The following is an 18,933-nucleotide window of genomic DNA, read 5'->3' on the forward strand; positions in this document are numbered from 1 at the left end:
GCTTCCTTTCCGCCAACTGTGGCGTTCGAGGCCATTCGTCCTATCAAATTCATCAGATGTTGTCCTCACTTTCCTAAGCAATTCGCTAACCTTTCTGACATCTCGTGATGCGAAGGCGGAAATTTCCGGGGAAACGGGCAGGGGGCGGAAAGCGCTGTGGGGAGTCCGGGGGGCTCCCGCCTGGAGTGCGGCGTGCGCGGCAGGACGCGGGCGGGGGCGCTCCCCACTCAGTGCGGAGTCTGCAGCGGCTCGCACCCGGCTCAGCAGCGGCCAGACGCCCAAGCCGAGCGCGGACGTGGGGCGGGCACCCCAAAACCGCGCGCAGCCACACAGCACTGCCCGCCTCCGGCCGCGCCCAGGCCGCCAGCTCTCCACGCCGCTTTCGCACCCCCTCCACGCCCCCTGTGCCACTCCGCGCCCCCTCCGCCCTCTGGAGCGCCTTACCCCGCCCTCCAGCGCCTGCGCGCCGCACCGCGGTGGTCGCGGGCTCGAACGCCTGCCGGCTGAGGAAGCCCATTGGCCGGCGGATGGGGCCGGTGCCGCCTCGCGCCTGTGGGAAAAGCACGTGCTGGGGGCGGGAGCAGCGATCGCAGTGATCGCAGCCATGGCGTCGTTACTGTGGGGAGGAGACGCGGGGGCGGCGGAGAGCGAGCGGCTGAGCAGCCACGTAACCGCCACCGAGCCGGGGGGCACAGCCGCGGGGGTGGAGCACCCACTCGCAGAGGGAGATTAGCTGGGAGGGGAGGGAGAGCCCGCGAGCGTTCGAAGTGGGGTGTTCAGATGCTGGAGGGGAGATGTGGGAAGGGTTTGAAAGAGGGCCACAGAAGGAGACCCCGTCCCCACCCCCGCGAGAGGCAAGACCTTTGATTATAAAGGGCAAAATGAAGACCCCTGGAAATCCAGGGTGGGAGCGCAGTTGGTAGTCCCAGTTAGACCCTGCGTTTTCTACTCTGCCTATTTGATCCTTAAGCCTCAGCTCGCTTCCATCTATCTGCCAGCGCACTTTCCTAGCCACTGTGCCCTGGTTGGTGCTGTGAACCCCAAGTACTGCCCAACTCTAAACTAGAGGCCTAGGAAAGAGAAACTTCATGTACAGGGAATACAGAAAATCTCCAATTTTAGGATGATTCATACAGGAGACCCAACTCCGAAAGGAATCTGCTGCTACCTAATATTGCAAAGGAAACAGTACCCCGGTTTGCTTCCCTGAATCCCGTCCAGCCCCTGTGGTAGGGACGCACTGGGCTGCTTGAGGGCTTGCATCTTAATATTGGCTGAAATTTGTTTCTCTCAATAGTTTTCAAACCTCAACCACCCCCGGAAGAACCTTCGGGGTATCAAGAGTACTACAGCCCGAAACATAGGTGAGTGCTGTTAGGGCAAAGCAGATGGCCTCAATGAATTAAAAATTATTGCGTTGCTTTTATCACATTCCTGCCAAGTGAAATACCCTCGTTCTTTAGTGGAACATTTAACGCTCTCCATTACCTTCCCCATCATGTTACCCACTCCTCCATGAAATGACTGTTCTTGCCAGTAGACACTGAAGAGTCAGGAAGAAAAAAATTGAATCATATGCTTTACGTTTCTGCTCATCGTTTGTCTTTACATGTATTGTTTCTCTTCCATCCTTTCCAGATGGTTCTATTAATAACATCGAAGAAGATGATGAAGAAGATGTAGGTAGGAGATAAATTTATTTGCATGTATCTACTAGCATTCTTTTTCCATTTATAACTTTAATAGTGTGAGTGAATAATGTAGTCTCAATTGGAAAAGACCTGTCTTTGCTTCTATTTTCTTATAGTGATTATCAGGAGACACATTAAATTATGAGTAGGTTGTATTTATTTAAAGGAAGTTGAAATGGAATATGCAGGGATTTATTTGGGTTAAGAATTTCCAGCTGTCAAGAATTTGCTTTCATGGAGATGGATTTAGGCTACTTTGAAGTTAGAGGATGGTGAAGTACCAGTGCATAAGAAACTGAATCCTCATAAAGAAGGGATTCTCAGTGCTATCTCATTCTTTCTGGAACGTTCTTTTAGAGGAAAGATGAGCACAGGTGCAGTTGCTTGGTATACAGCCACTGAAAGAGGAAGAGCAACTTATTTGATGTCATTCAGGAAGCTTGATGTCCTCTTTTTTATTTTTGCTTTTCTAGTGGATTTGGCAGCCAATTCACTCTTAAACAAGTTAATCCGTCAATCCTTAGTAGAATCCAGTCACCACGTGGAAGTTTTACAGAAGGATCCCAGCTCTCCACTTTACTCAGTAAAAACATTTGAAGAGCTGCGGCTGTGAGTATTTTTACTCTTTTAATATGGGAAAAATGCTGAAAGGCACAGAACAAACGAATCTGCTATAATAAAAACAGGCTCTCCTCTTTGTTTTCTGATATTTTGTTTTTGTTTTTTTGAGACAGAGTCTCACTCTGTCATCCAGGCTGGAGTGCAGTGGCACGATCTCGGCTCACCGCACCTCCGCCTTGCAAGTTCAAACAATTCTGCCTCAACCTCCCGGGTAGCTGGGACTATAGGCCTGTGCCACCACACCCAGTTAATTTTTGTTTTAATATTCAGTATTAAAATGAGATTTGTACATTTTTCATGCAATCAAAATACAGCTCAAGCCAGACGCAGTGGCTCATGCCTATAATCTCAACAATTTGGGAGGCCTAAGAGGGCAGATCACCTGAGGTCAGGAGTTTGAGACCAGCCTGGCAGACATAGAGAAACACTGTTTCTACTAAAAATATAAAAATTAGCCAGGCCTGGTGGCGCTAGCCTGTAATCCCAGCTATTCAGGAGGTTGACACAGGAGACTCACTTGAACCCAGGAGACAAGTTGCAGTGAGCCAAGATCACACCATTACACTCCAGCCTGGGTGAAGGAGTGAGACTCCGTCTCAAAAAAGTGTGTGTGTGTGTGTGTGTGTGTGTGTGTGTGTGTGTGTCTTTTTTAAAGGTGTTCTAAAGAAGAACATTAGGATATCCAAGTTGCCTGGTAAATTGTGAATATTTTTGATAGTAAGATACTTTCCTCCTGCAGTGCTCAGGGGATAGATAGCTAAGCTAGGCACAGCCAGATTGCCACTCTCTGTATCAGAACCCAGATTCTGATGAACCAGACATCCTCCTTCACTCACTATAGATAAATTACAAGCTTTTACTTTCCTGATTATATTTTGTTTCAAATGATATTAAACTGAATAACTTTCCCAAATGGGTTTGCATCATTCCCTAGGGATTTATCATTTGACGCTTTAAAAAAAAAAAAGTATTTTAACAGAAAGAAAAGTACTGAAACCTACTTATGTAAAGGGTAAAAATCCAAAATCCTATCACCCAGACATTTTCTAAATAGTAGAAGAAGCCTACCCATGATTTAAGATGGGCTGCCAGTCATCCACCAATTAAACACACAGAAATGTGCATGTCATTAAAGGTGGAGGTGTTCCAGCCCACTTGCTTTATCCTCATTCTGTCATTTTTCTTAAGAACCTCAAGAAAGCTGCATTTTAAAATACTGCCTCAGAAGGATAAAGTAATATTGTGTCTTGTACTCTTAGAAAGAACTGATATAATAATTGCCTAAATAAAAATTTGTCTTCTCTGAAAATTACTGTTAAAAACATCAATATCATTTGTGAAAAGGAACTAAACAGTAAATGTCACTTAGTTTTCTGCTTAGGCAGAAAATATAACTCTTGGCAAACAGATGTATTCTTTTTATCAGATGAGGTTTTCCTATTTTGCTTTGTTCAACAGAAGGTTCAGCTTAAGGCCCTTACCACTGTCCTTCACCTAGGCTTATGGCATAGCTTATCATTTTAGTGGCCCACCTCTGCAGGCATGATTGTTTATGTTTGGAAGTTGAGGTATGAATGATATATTTTAGAAATGCACCTTTCGGATCTGTATTTCTGATGCTACTGACCATCTATAATAAGCTGTGGTTGATTTTTTTTTTTTTTACCAGAAAGGAAGAATTACTAAAAGGAATCTATGCAATGGGCTTTAATAGGCCATCCAAAATCCAAGAGATGGCTCTCCCTATGATGCTGGCACATCCGTGAGTTTCCAGGGTAGTGATATTCTAACTTGGTTATATTTAGTTTCTTATTTTCAGTTTATGTCCACACTCTTGTATTCAGTTTATGCCCAGTGGTCTTCTCTTTTCTACAGACCCCAGAACCTCATAGCACAGAGCCAGTCTGGAACAGGAAAGACAGCTGCATTTATATTGGCAATGTTAAGCAGAGTTAATGCCTTGGAATTGTTCCCACAGGTAAGAGAAGACTAAGAGAGACTGGGAATGCTTGCAGTGCCAATGCTATTTTAGTAACAGGCGACGTTCCTGGGCAATGATATGGTGACTACCGTGCTATGACAATATTTAGAAAAGACATGTTTTCATAAAATCATAGAGCATTGGGCAGCAGTATGGGACAGTGTTGGAGAGGACAAGCTTTATAGTCTGGTTTCAATCCTAGCCTCTCCACTTACTCACTGAATGTCTTAGGCAAGTTAGTAAATCTGAGTCTGTTAATTCTTGTCTGTAAAGATAGCATGTGTGAAGGAATGTATTGTAGTTGATCTGTTCACCCTTAAATCCTAATACCTAGCACAATGCCTGACATGTAGAAACCACTCATTAAATATTGAATAAAGTCATGTGGATTTAATAATTTACATTTTTAGAACAGTCCCTGGCATAAATTAAGCATGCAATAATTATAGCCATCTAGCTACAGGACCAGAAGATCATGCAGTCCACCTCACTTTAGCAGAGGAGGAGGCCAATGCTTGGAAAGGGAAGTGTCTTTCTAGAGGTCCCCAGAGAGTGACCGAGTCAAGACTGGCACTGGCACCCGGTTTACCATTCTCCTAGTGTAGTTTCCACTCATGAAAAGTATCTGGTCATCTCTCCCTGTTTGCTTGACAAGCTGAGTACCTGTATTCATTAAGTGCTATGGAGAACACCGGGGTTCTCTCAGTAAGCTTCCACTCTGATCAGCCAGGTCAGCGTAGATCAGGCATAGGAAATCTTGTGCATTTTAGACAAGTGAAATTTATGTTTAGGGTTTGCGATCAATAAAAACTATGTAGGATAAGTTATGCTTGAGCACATTTTGAAAAATGTGGGTGAAAGGTATTTTTAGCAGTTTGTGTTTTTCTATCACAGATTCCTAATTGACACATATAGGTGCATTAGATATCACCATTTTTTTCCATCAGCATCTTTTTTCATCAGCAACTGCCATTTTTATGGAGTATAGAATAACAGTTTGGGGGAATATTATTCTACCTATTGTGTTAGGTTATATATATCATATATTAAATAGATATAGGTAATATAAATGGACTGGATCAAGCAGGGAGTGTTCCCGAAATAGGGAAACTTTTTTTTTTTTTTTTGGACACAGAGTCTCACTTCGTCACTCAGGGTGGAGTGCTGTGGCAAGATCTTGGCTCACTGTAACCTGTGCCTCCTGGGTTCAAGCAACTCTCCTGCCTCAGCCTCTCGAGTAGCTGTAATTACAGGCACCCACCATCACACCTGGCTGATTTTTTTTGTACAGATGGGATTTTGCCATTTTGGCAAGGCTGGCCTCAACGCCTGACTTCAGGTCATCGACCCACCTCAGCCTCCCAAAGTGCTGGGATTACAGGTGTGAGCCACCACGCCCAGCCTCAGAAATAGGCAGACTTTTAATAACAAACAAGAGGCTATGGGATAAAACTCAAACTGTAATTTGCCTTGCATTCATTGATTCCCAGCTTCCCTGCATCCCATTCTTCTCCATCCCATGCCTCCCCTACCTCAGAAAGGGTGACTAGTAATTTGTGTTTCTAAATAACCCTTTAGAAAGGAATATGTAAAAGGTAGCTGTTTCTCCATCCCTTGGCGCCTTCCCCTTCTCATAGTCAGCATTCACCTCAAATCTGTCAACTATTAAACTGTATCTAATTAAAAATACTTTTCTTTCTTTCTTTTTTTCTTTTTTTTTTTTTTTTTTTTTTTTAGAGATGGGGTTTCACAATGTTGATCAGGCTGGTCTCAAACTCCTGGCCACAGGTGATCCACCCGCGTCAGCCTCCTTAGGATTACAGTGCTGGGATTACAGGCATGAGCCACCGTGCCTGGCCCAATTAAAAATATTTTATTCAACCCAAACCTTCAGTTTCCTTTCTGTGCCTCTCCCTATACAAATTTTTATTGTAGTTGAAATTTGAAAGATGCCTGTAAGAACCTTTCTCCTCCCCTCTTCTCTCTCTATACCACAGTGCCTCTGCCTAGCTCCTACTTATGAATTGGCTCTGCAAACTGGCCGTGTGGTTGAGCAGATGGGAAAATTCTGTGTGGATGTTCAAGTGATGTATGCCATTCGAGGGAATCGAAGTATGTACCAGTAAGCCAGTCCTGGCTGATTTTTCAAATCCTGGCTTTACCACTAATAAGCATTTTATATAGCTTCTCTACGTTCTCATCTCTAAATGGGGGAAATAATAGCACTCATGTCATAGAGTTGTTAGTAGAATTGAGATGATGTAGGTCAAGTGTTGTGCACAATGCCTGGCCCGTAGTAAGGACCCACTAAATGTTAGCCACATCATTTCTACATCCTGCAAGAGGATACCTTTGTATAGTCCTTACTTCGAGACTTGGTTGGTTTGTGCAGGACAGCTTCAATTTTTGGATTTTTCATTAAAATACTATAAGCTTATAATGGGGAAAAACTTTAAAAGACAAAAGATTAGGTAAAAGTGAAAGTTGTTCTTCACTGCCTTCCAAAAACATAATCCCGAAGATCACATAGTAAACAGGCAAGCCTTTTTTGTTTGTTTGTTTGTTTTTGCTTTTTTTTGTTTTGAACTCATAAAAGCACATACAAATGCCCGTATTTGTGTTTGATTTCATTGAGTGTTTACAAAAATGGAAGCACTTTTTACTGTTTATTTTTTTTACTAGCTGCACTGTAGTTCATGATTTATTTAATGTAACCTGATGGGCATTTTGGTTGTTTTCTCTTTGGGGAGGGGCCATTTTTCACAGTTGTATCAGTATTTCTGTAGGATGGTGGAATTGCTACAGTGTGGCTTTTTAAATGACTATGAAGCAGAATCAAATGGCACTGTTATTACCATAAGCATAGAAAGAAATTTATCGTAAAAATTCTGCAGAGTCAAAAACCACAGTGACCCTCAGGGTTTGCACTTGGAAAATTATTACAATCTATGTTTTTGCTTATCAGCTTTCTGTTGCACTGCCCTGAACTGTGATCTGTTGGAGTTGTTTGCATCTAAAGGAGTGCTTAAAACCGTTTTCTCCCCAGTGCTCAGAGGCACCGACATCACTAAACAGATTGTAATTGGCACTCCTGGAACTGTCCTAGATTGGTGTTTTAAACGAAAATTGATTGATTTGACTAAGATTCGTGTGTTTGTCCTGGATGAAGCAGATGTGATGATTGATACCCAAGGATTTTCAGATCATAGTATTCGTATTCAAAGGTAATCTTCAGAGTCTTCATCTCTTCCTCAGCCTGCTGTCCAGATGGGGAATTTTATTTGTTTACTCTTCCTTGTTATCTTTATTGCTTAACTCCTCACCACCTTCTCCTCTAAAGCAAATTTGGGGTTTCATTATTTTCACCGGTTCAAAGATCCCTCAGCTGCTGCAGTTTTTCAGCTTCTTCAGTTTATAAACTTACCTGAGTGCTTTACTTTTGCAACACAGATTACAGATGAAATCTATTTAGATGTATTGCCTCTGCACCAAATTTGCCAATAATGTTCTGTATTTTGGTCAGAATTCTAAAAAGGATCTGTTAAAGCCTGGTAAAGATATTGTGAGGATACAGTGGATAATTGAGATAGAGTAGAGGACCCAGTAATGTGGGATCAGGAGATTGGTGGTCTAGTCCTGACTTTCCCTCTAACTTATAAAAAGCTGTGTCGTTTTCCTAGGCCTCTCTATCAGGATCACCTAATAGGTTTAAAACTACAGATTACTGGACCCAACCTCAGACTTACTGAATCAGTTTCTGTGAGTGGATCTACCAATCTGTATCGTGTATTTTTAAATGATGTATTATATACACAATGTTAAATTCAATTAGTATTGAAAGACTTGTAATGAAAAATAGTAACCCCTTGCTCCAACCTGAAGAGAATACTTTTCTGATATTAACCTTTATATCTTTAAATAATATTTTCATATTGCTATTTCCTGATGTATAGTCATTGTCAACTGATCTCCCATTACAGGAAGTAGGAGTTGAGTCCTTTGAAACCACCACCCCATTCTACCTTTCCTATCCCCCATCACCTCTCTGTAACTATGTCATGTGTTAGGTTACATTAATTGTCAGTATTGATATCATGTGACAGTATAAGTATTGTTCACTGCTGAGCCAAACAGCATATTATCATAATTACAGTCGTTCCTCTGCATCCATGGGAGATTGGTTCCAGGACCCCCTGCACATACCAAAATCTGTGGATGTGCAAGTCCCTGATATAAAATGTTGTAATATTTGCATATAACCTATACACATCCTCTTGTGTGCTTTAAATCATTTCTAGATTATTTATAATGACAAGAAAAAGGTCCGTGTACATTTAGTACAAACACAGTATTTTTCCAAATATTTTTGACCGTTGGTTGAATCCACACATGTGGTGCCCACAGATACAGAACCCACTAATATAAAGGGCTGTTTTTCTTGTGAAGCTTTCTCTTCTAGAAGTAATCATTGCTTTTTTTTTTTTTTTTTTTTTTTTTTTTTTTTTTTTTCATTTAGTTAGTATCACTGTGTAAGGATCTTTAATTTTTTCCTGGTTATTCTATCGTATGTGTCCTATGTCTGTGTTATCTCCAAATAGTAAAATAAAATGTTAAAATCCATCCATTTCTCCTTTTTCATAGCAATATTTCAAGCTCCCTCTCTCCATCTCCAGCTTCATTCTGGTAGATTTGCTTTACAGCTATCATCATGGGTCTTTCCTTTGCTCACTTAAGTTTTGAATTTCCTATATCTCAGGTTCTTTTTCTTGGAGTACTTCCTCAGAATGCTGGAGTATATTTTCTAATGCCTTCTTGAAAAATAATATAAGAGAGGTTCATTTTTCAGCCCTTACATATCTGAAAATGTTCTTATTGTACCTGTAAATTTGATCTTTTGGTTAATAGTTTGCCCAGATAGGAATCCTATGTCATTCTCCCTCTAAATTCAGAGAAATGTTGAAAACAGAAAAGTTTTTTTTAAAAAACTCTAATATATAATTAATATCCTCAGCTTCCAGTGTTGTTATTGAAAAGTTTAATGTCACCCTGATATCCAAGCTTTTGTTTATGACCTTTTTTTTCCCGCTAAAAGCCTTTGAGGTCTTCTTTCTTTATGGTATTCTGAAACTTTTCAGTGACATACTTTGGTTCAGGTCTTTTTTCATTCATCATATTAGACACATAGTGCACCCTTTCATTCTCAAAACTTGGGCCTGCCAGTTCTGGGAAAATTTCTTTAGTTATCTCTTTCCCTAGAGTGACCAAGTTTTTAGAGAGCCCCTCTGGGACACAGTCATGGCAGTTCAAAAAAAATAATTACATAAAATAGAAGAAATAATCATACACATGTGTTACTTTGTTATGTATGCCCTTCCTTTTTGTTTGCTATAGCCTTTTTGAAAGCAAAATGTTCCTCCTCATATGTGGTGATACTTTGCTAGCTTTTCACGATCTAGGGCAAGAAGCTAAAATTCCAGTGGACAGCTCTGTGTGCCTGGCTGGGGCTGTAACTTGGGGAGCCCTACTGTGTGATGATTGTCATCTGGAGGTCTTTAGGACTATGTAATGTCTCTGTTCTCTTTTCTGGGGGATAGACCCTTGGTTGCTGACATTTTGGGAGCCAGGTAGAGGAACAGGATGAGGGTCCTCCCATTCATGATGCATATTTTCACTTGATCTCCTCTTCTCAGCCATATGTTTTGCCCCACTTTTTACTAAGACTGATATCCCCAAGTCTGGAATTTCTGCATGGAATAAACATCTAATCTGCTTCTACAGGCTTAGCTACTTGAAGTAAGGGGATCCACTTGCTCCTTATACATATTTTCTGCCAGTTTTCCTATTTAAAATAATTTTGAGTAGAGATCAAAAGAAGTTTCCTTCTTGTCATCCTCTTACCAATAAGTTGATTTGTTTTATATGACAGCAAATGAAAAATTCAAAACTCCAGGAAATATTTAGTAGTGAAAAATGGCTTTTTTGTTTTTTGTTTTTTGTCTTTGAAATGGAGTCTCATTCTGTCCCGCAAGCTAGAGCACAGTGGCTCCACCTTGGCTCACCGTAACCTTTGCCTCTTGGGTTCAAGCAATTCTCCTTCCTCAGCCTCAAAAGTAGCTGTAGCTGGGATTACAGGCATGCGCCACCATACCCGACTAATTTTTGTACTTTTAGTAAAGATGGGGTTTCTCCATATTGACCAGTTTGTTTATGACCAAAAAATGGTCATAAACAAAAACTTGGAGATCAGGATGACATTGAGTTCGAAGTCAGGTCTCAAATTCCTGGCCTCAAGTGATCTGCCTGCCTTAGCCTCCCAAAGTGCTGGGATTACAGGTATGAGCCACCACACCTGGCCCCAAAAAGGGCTTTCTAAGAAAGTCCCTTTTATTTTATACTCAAGAGAATATTAAGTAATAATTAGATAGAGCATTTATGTTGGTTGTTCCGCCCTGCATTGTTAAAGGTTCCCTTCCTTTTCTTAAAACAGGTTAAACCAGTGACGTCCAACAGAAACTTAATATAAGCTACATGTATAATTTAAAATTTTTTAATAGCCACATTCAAAAAGAAAGAGGTAAAATTAATAAATATATATTATTTAACCCATTGTATCAAAATATCCTTTCAACAAGTAATCAGTATTAAAATTATTAAAATTTTTTTAAAATCAAAATAAAAATTATTAAGGAGATATTTCACATTCTTTTTTCATACTAAGTCTTCAAAATCCAGTGTGTTCTACAGAATGGCCCATGGTTTTCTATCTTTGTGTAATTTGTGTAAATTTTTTCTTTGGAGTAAAATGGTCCAAGCTTTAGGATATAAGTCCTTGTGCCATCTTTCCCAGATACAGGATTGTGACCCAGCAGGTGCCCAAGAGGCCCTAGCATGTGGAATGCAAAGTTTTCCTCATGTTTTCTAACATGCGCCCTGTTTTCAGCTTTTTTCTTCTGATTCGGTGGTTCCTGGAGCTTGCAGGTCCCAGACCTCTCAGTGGTCTGAGGGAACAATTAGTTGCATTTTCATCAGCACTCTGTTCTGCAGTGCTCATGGTGTAGCTTCATCCGCTTTCTCATTTACCACCCCTTCTGTCTTCCAAAAATGTACTCAGATAACTTACCCACCAGTTTCTCCTTTCCCGTTCTCCATGTTTTTGTGAATTAATCTCTTGTTATCTCTTTATGATCACATCAGTGGGATATGGGCAGCTGAGAAGATAACACATGTAGACAGTCTGACATCATTGACCATAGGTCTGCCGGATTGTTTGATGATCGAGACCCCGGGTTTAAAACTGAGTTTGAGAATCACTGGACTATATGATCTCTTTCACTCCCTTTTGGTACTAACAGTTTATTCTTCGAATAAACTGTCTCCCTCTCAAAAGAGCTGATTTCCCTCTGGTGTCTCTCATTTATTTTGTTTTAAAAAGTTGACTTTTTATTGGTGTATGAAACATATACAGAGAAATACATTAATCCTGAGTGTACCACTGAGTGAATTATCACAAGAAGCCATGCTCTTATAACAGCAGCCCAGATGAAGGAATAAAATTTTATCAGCACCCTAGAATTTCATTAATAACCCCTTTCTGGTCACTGGTCCTGCTCTTTTCCCAAAGATTAACCTCTATTCTAACTGCTAACTCCACAAATCGATTTTGCCTGCTTTTTAACTTTATGCAAATCGGTCCTGAATTCATTCTGGGTTCTGAATGGGTACATTTTAGTCACTATACTTTCCCCTGTTGTTCCCCTTTAATTTGTATTTAGTTCTTCCTATTCTGAATAAATAGGAAGTTAAATAAATTAAATAAATTAATTTTGGTTGTTCTTTCCCTCCCAAGATATATAACACCTGCTATCAAATAACTGTCTCTGTTTCCTTTATCTTTGTCTACCTTTGTGTGAGATTATAACTGTTATAAGCATCTACTCTACCCCTCTTGTGGGTGCATGCATCTGCCTCGCCTAAGGAAGAAATTGGCATGAGAAACCTCAGACCCTCTGCAGTGTATACCTAAACTTTGCTCTGAGCTCCACATTCTGTTTATACACTTTTCCAAATTCTCGATGGCAAGGAGGGGCAGGACCTTGGCTATCTGCCTGGAGATAGAGCTGGTCATTGCAGGCAGCACCTCACATGGAACAGGGGTGCACACAGCAGCTGATGGCAGTGGCATGAAGTGCTTGAAGAAGAGTGACAGGGTGACAGTTGGGTGACAGCCTTCTCTCCTCTCTCACAGAGCTCTACCCTCCGAATGCCAGATGCTCCTCTTTTCAGCAACCTTTGAAGACTCTGTGTGGCGCTTTGCTGAGCGAATCATTCCTGACCCTAATGTTATCAAGTTACGCAAGGAGGAGCTTACCCTGAACAACATCCGGCAATATTACGTGTTATGTGAGCACAGGAAAGACAAATACCAAGCTCTGTGCAACATTTATGGCAGCATCACCATTGGTCAGGCCATCATCTTCTGCCAGGTACACTCTGTGGACATGTCTTCATCGTGCCCAGATATCCCCACAGGCAGAGGTAGGGAGATATAATAAGTGCCCTAAAGCCGGGCACCATGTTCAACACTTTGTGTGTGTCTCCAGTTTAATCTTCAGAGCAGCTCGGAATAGAAATTACCTGTATTTTATGGGTGAAACATAGAAAGGTTAAGTAATGGAATAGGATCTTCAAAATGATGTTAAACACACTGCCTTCTTCTTTTAGGGGGACTGCTTCTAACACTTCCCCATTTCAATTTATGTTTATTGTAGCTTTCGCAAATACCCTTTATCAGAGGTTAACGATGTTACGCGCTATTAACAGCACCCCATTTTTATGTTTTTTGCTTTCTGATGTTTCACGTTCATGTGTTTTATTTTCTCACTACCACATAAACACTCTAAGCTTCATGAGAGCAGGGCCTCCTCTCATTCACTCCCATATCTACTGTACTAGACCAGCACCTGCCTGACATATGGATAGCACCAAACACACTTGTAGAATAAAAGAAAGCTCAGCTCTGCCACTGGCTAGCCATGCAACCTTGGGCAAGTTATATACATTTTTAAGCTTTGGGAGTTTTGTCTATTTTTAATTTTTTTTTTTTTTTTGAGACAGAATCTCACTCTGTTACCAAGGGTGGGGTGCAATGACACAATCTCGGCTGACTGCAACCTCTGCTTACCAGGTTCAACCAATTCTTCTGCCTCAGCTTCCCGAGCAGCTGGGATTGCAAGTGCCTGCCACCACGCCTGGCTAATTTTTGTATTTTTTTAGTAGAGATGGGGTTTCACCATGCTGACCAGGCTAGTCTCGAACTGACCTCAGGCGATCCACCCGCCTTGGCCTCCCAAAGTGCTGGGATTACAGGCGTGAGCCACTGCACCCAGCCTGTTTTAATTTTTTAATGAAATTAGGTTGCTACTTCATTAATTTGTTGTGAAACACATGACCCTCACCGTAAAGATTTAAGCCAGATGCCTGGCACCTGGGAAGCAAGCACTCTTAGGGTGTTTGTTGTTGCCATTGTTATATGTTGTTTTGTCACATCATAGCACATGAGAGGTTTATGGAGCACATTTATCTCCATTTCATGGTTGAGAAAGCCAAAGGTCTGACTGGTTGAGAGTATGTGAGCCTTAGAAGCACAAAGGGAGGGAGGATGCCATGCCACATTTTAAGGCCCTCAAGGACTGAGGGAGAAGTGAAGCAAAACTCCTCTGCAGCCCTCTCCCATCCCTGCCCTGTAAGCACAGCCAGGCTGCTTTGCTTAATCTTGGGTGCTGTGGTGGGTTTTGCTTTTTTACATAGACTCGTCGAAACGCCAAGTGGTTGACTGTGGAGATGATACAGGATGGCCACCAGGTGTCTTTGTTAAGCGGGGAGCTGACTGTGGAGCAGCGAGCTTCCATCATTCAGAGGTTTCGGGATGGGAAAGAGAAGGTTCTCATAACAACCAATGTTTGCGCTCGAGGTGTGTGTTTAAAGTCAGGTCTTGAGTTCTAATTTGCATATGATAAAATGCATTCTTTTTAAGTCTACAGTTCTGTGACTTTTGACAAACACACAATCATGCAGCCATCACTGTCATCAAAATACAGAGCATCTCCATCTCCCCAGTTTCCTCACACTCCTTTTCAGCCAGTCTCCCTTCCCATCCCATGGCTTCTGGCAATTACCGATCAGATTTCTGTCTCCATATTTTTGGAGATGCAGAATCAAATGCTACTGTATATAACCTTTGTGTAACTTCTTCCACTAACAAAATGCTCATAATGATACTAATGAATTTCATTAGTATTGTTACATGCATTGGTAGTTCCTTCCTTGTAATTGCTGATAGTATTCCATGGAGAGTTCATCTGTTCACCATTTGATGGACGTTTGGATTGCTTTTAGTTTGGGGCTATGTTTAACAAGGCAGTAATAAAAATTCATATGTAGATCTTTATTTAGAGATATGCTTTCATTTATCTTGGGTAAATAACTAGGAGTGGGGTTGTTGGGTCCTGTGATAAGTGTACATTTAACTTTATAAGAAGCTGTAAAACTCTTCCAGTTGCTCTGCATTCTTGCCAGCAATTGCTACTGTCACTCTTAATTTTAAGCATTCTGTGGCTGTATGCTGGGATCTCATTGTGATTTAAAGTTGCATTTCCCTGATAACTAATGATGATGAGCATCTCTGTGGACTTTTTAATTTTAAAAGTATTGACTACTAGTAAAAAAGAAAAAAAAATCCTTTGCTTTTTCGAGAGAAGGATGGACCTTCCTACTTTTTTCATCTCTCCTAAATCATTGCTTGGACCCCATATTCAAACCACATTTTCTAGTTCATTCTTACTTTAGCAAACAGAACTGAGAACCTCCCATGCTAGGAGTGGATGCTGAGTTCTGCTTTTAGGAAGGGTATCCTGAAATAGGATGAGGTCCCTACCCCTCAGGAGTTCACTGCCTAAACTCTCACCTCTCTAGACTGGTACTATTCAATAGAACTTTCTGCAGTGATGGAAATGTTCTATTCTGTGCTCTTCAGTTAGTAATCACTAGCCATGTCGGCTCTTGAGCACTTGAAATGTGTTTAGTGTGATTGAAGAACTGAATTTTTCCACTAGCCATACTAGCTCTTGAGCACTTGAAATGTGGCTACTGTGATCTGGGAACTGAATTTTTAATTTTTAGCTAATTTAAATATAGCTACATGGTGCTGATGTTTACCATATTGGACAGCATAACTCTAGACCAGGTGTCCCCAAACTACGGCCCGCGGGCCACATGCGGCCCCCTGAGGCCATTTATCCGGTCTCCCCGCCGCACTTCAGGAAGGGACACCTCTTTCATTGGTGGGCAGTGAGAGGAGCACAGTATGTGGCGGCCCTCCAACGGTCTGAGGGACAGTGAACTGGACCCCTGTGTAAAAAGTTTGGGGACGCCTGCTTTAGACCCTAGAGGAAGGAAGGCACAGAGAGCTCCAGGTCAAGGCACAGTGCGAGGAGCACAAGGATCCTGACCCGGACAGCTTCTTAGTGTTGAGAAGGAAGGCATATTGAGGAGGGGAAATGTAGAAGTCTTCCGTGGCAACCTTTGATCTGAAAGGTTTTGCAGGGGCGGATGCCATGACTCACACCTCTAACCCCAGCACTTTGGGAGGCCAAAGCAGGTGGATTGCTTGAGGTCAGGAGTTCAAGACCAGCCTGACCAACATGGTTAAACCCCATCTCTACTAAAAATAAAAAAAATTAGCTGGTCATAATGGTGGGCACCAGTAATCCCAGCTGCTTGGGAGGCTGAGACGGGAGAATCGCTTGAACTCAGGAAGCAGAGGTTGCAGTGAGCTGAGATCATGCCACTGCACTCCAGTCTGAGTGATAGAGCAAGACCCTGTCTCAAAAGGAAAAAAAAAAGGTTTTTGCAGGAAGCATAGCTGTTCAATTGAATGAGAATTTACATTTGTTCAAGAAGTGGCCAGATCTTAACTGGAGTGTTGTATTTGTGAGTCAGGGGAGAAAGAGATGAGACTTCAGGTGGCTTGAGGTCTTGAATTGTTTATACTTTTCCTGTACAGTTTGGGCAGTGGGTTTTGAACACAAGTGTGTTGGACATTGCTCTGGTGACCATCGTAGGAGAGATGAGAGGAGTGCAGGGAGAGAGTGGTGAGAAACCAGTCTGGAAGTTGTTGTGACCGTTGAGGCAAGGGCTTAAAAAGACCTGACCGGAACCGTAGCCATAAAATGGAGCTGAGCCGGAGTCCTATGATGGGTAAGGGGGAGTGAGACTACGGGGCCTGCTGGGGACTTAGCACAGCAGGAGCAGAGAGGAGAGGGTGGCTCTGTGAGCTTGGTGAGGGCACCTCTCCACCATACACACACACACATACACGCACACACGTGAGCCTTGTACATATTTACACTTCTGTAGCATTCTCTATGAGAACTCTTACCTAGCATCATAGACATCACAACAGGCAAGCAAACTTCCTGACCAGAGTACTTGTCTCAATTACATAAGCCCAGGTTGGATTTCTAAATTTTCTCTGTGAATAAGAATTCCCTTGGCAAATGTGGTACTTGAATGGCCCATGTCCTGAGGAAAGTATTGCAGGACGCTACAGTGTTTTTCCTCTTCTAGGGATTGATGTGAAGCAGGTCACGATTGTTGTGAACTTTGATCTCCCTGTAAAACAAGGAGAGGAGCCAGACTATGAGACCTACCTCCACCGCATAGGGCGGACAGGACGCTTTGGGAAGAAAGGCCTCGCCTTCAACATGATTGAAGTGGATAAGCTGCCATTGCTCATGAAAATCCAGGACCACTTTAGTAAGTAGCACCACCCTCACAATGTGAACCATAGACCTGCCGGTCTGACAGCGATGATGTGTGCCAGAGGGCTGGAGTCTAGAGGCTCATGAGAGTAGTGGAAGCAGAAGGCAGGGGCTGGAAGGCTTTTAATTCACAGGACCTGGGTTCTAATATGAGACAGATGATTAAATAATGCTTATATGGTAATTAAAAATTATTTTGATCAAGTAGAATTACTATGAGCTCAGATTTATGTGTTACAGCTCATTCTGGAGTTAGAATTTCACATCTTAGGAAGGCAGAGTAGATTACAGGAGCAGATTTTCACATCTTGTAAAGAAATCCCCTAAGCAGAGCAGTAACATCCTTTAAGATTCTCTTCTCTTCTCCTCTTCTATTTATGCTTTTTCCCTCCTCTTGCCCCACCTTCCTAAATAGGAAAGTCCTGAATTCTGAAGTCTGGGACCTTTCCTCCGGCCTCTCATCCAAACAAGGCAGGCTCTGATGATAGCCTGCTGGAATTCTAGACTGGCAGATTTCTCTGATGGAAACTCAGAGGGTCCCATGGCTCAAATTGTCCCATGCCCCAAAGCCCATGCATGTGGCTGGGGAGCAGGGTAGGAAGAGCACCTTCCAGGACAGTACTACTTAACCTTTGTCAAAAGCAGTAAGCACTCTAGGGAAGTGCACATAGGCAGGCACATGCCATTTGAGATTTTCACCAGTTGCAGGCTGAGTGTAGCACATCCACTGACCTTTCAGGGAAGTAGGTTAAGGGCCCCTGTGTTGGGCTAACTGGGGAGGACAGGACGATGATGCATTAAGGCCACTGTCACTTTGGTGAGCTCCTAAGGCCCTGGTCTCAGGAAGTGACTGTAGCAGAGAAGCCTTAGTCCCTCCCAGGCTCTCCTCACTTCCACTCTGACCTTCTCTGCCCCAGCGTATCTAGATATATACGGTCCATGGTCTGGTGCATTTGATGCTGTTTGAGTTGGCATTGGTCAGTGATGTTGGTACCATTCCTTCCTTGTGTTCCTATATCAAGGCTTCCTATACAAGGTATCACCGTCTTCAGAAATCTGGATGGAACGAAGTTTCTTTTAGGCCCTGACGTAAGACTAGTTCTGTTCTCTTTTGTTCTTTTAGACAGCAGTATTAAGCAACTCAACGCTGAAGACATGGATGAAATTGAAAAGATTGACTATTGAAGAAAGAACTTTATTGTTTGTGCATTATCCTAGTTTATGTGAGAATGTCTCAGTGGGTTTTGAAGGTAATTTTTTTTATGTTGAGGCTTTTTCAATGTGAAACTGTCACAGATGGCAAAACAAATGTCATGGTACTTAGTTTTAAGACATGAGGTCTTTTTGAAACCAAATTGATGTGAAGCTTGTGATCATCTCGAATAAAAAAAGCAAGATTATTTCTTATTCTAACCTTTGTACAGGTGACATCTCAATGTGGGCTACTGGGGTGTTTTTGGATTTGGTTTGTACAATCTGAGCAGATCGTGCCTCTTGGGAGCATCTTACTGTGCCACGAGAGGGCAGTAGAGCTTCGCTGGTTTTGGAAGTTGAGCTGGTAGGAAAAAGCCACTATCTTCAGACCTCACTCACAGGTGCCCTTTCCAGCCATTTATGCCTTTCCCCATCCCCTGCCTGAAACTCTTCCATGCGTACACATGCATGTTCTTCAGTGAAAGTACAGATGAAAACTTTTAAAAAGTGAAACCATTTGGAAGAAAGAGTATTTTGCTTCTTTAATGTTTTTAAGTGACATACAGAATTTCAGAACATTTTTCTATTTTGCTGCTTACTCTGTTCAAATTAGAGAAGATTTACTCCC

The 18,933-nt window shown here is 42.1% G+C and overlaps 1 protein-coding gene across 1 annotated transcript; it reads left to right on the top strand.

The window, feature by feature from the left end:
• Positions 1–362: 362 nt before the first annotated feature.
• On the top strand, positions 363–18,524 carry DDX25 (DEAD-box helicase 25). The gene is made up of 12 exons (XM_003923531.3): positions 363–667; positions 1,298–1,364; positions 1,639–1,683; positions 2,165–2,300; positions 3,982–4,074; positions 4,188–4,290; positions 6,291–6,405; positions 7,340–7,517; positions 12,539–12,776; positions 14,101–14,263; positions 16,918–17,106; positions 18,235–18,524. The coding sequence occupies exons 1-12, from the start codon at positions 605–607 to the stop codon at positions 18,294–18,296; spliced, it is 1,452 nt and encodes a 483-aa protein (XP_003923580.1). The 5' UTR covers positions 363–604; the 3' UTR covers positions 18,297–18,524.
• Positions 18,525–18,933: the final 409 nt, after the last annotated feature.

Source organism: Saimiri boliviensis, chromosome 6 (genome assembly GCF_048565385.1).
Source record: "Saimiri boliviensis isolate mSaiBol1 chromosome 6, mSaiBol1.pri, whole genome shotgun sequence".
Classification (NCBI taxonomy): Eukaryota; Metazoa; Chordata; class Mammalia; order Primates; family Cebidae; genus Saimiri; species Saimiri boliviensis.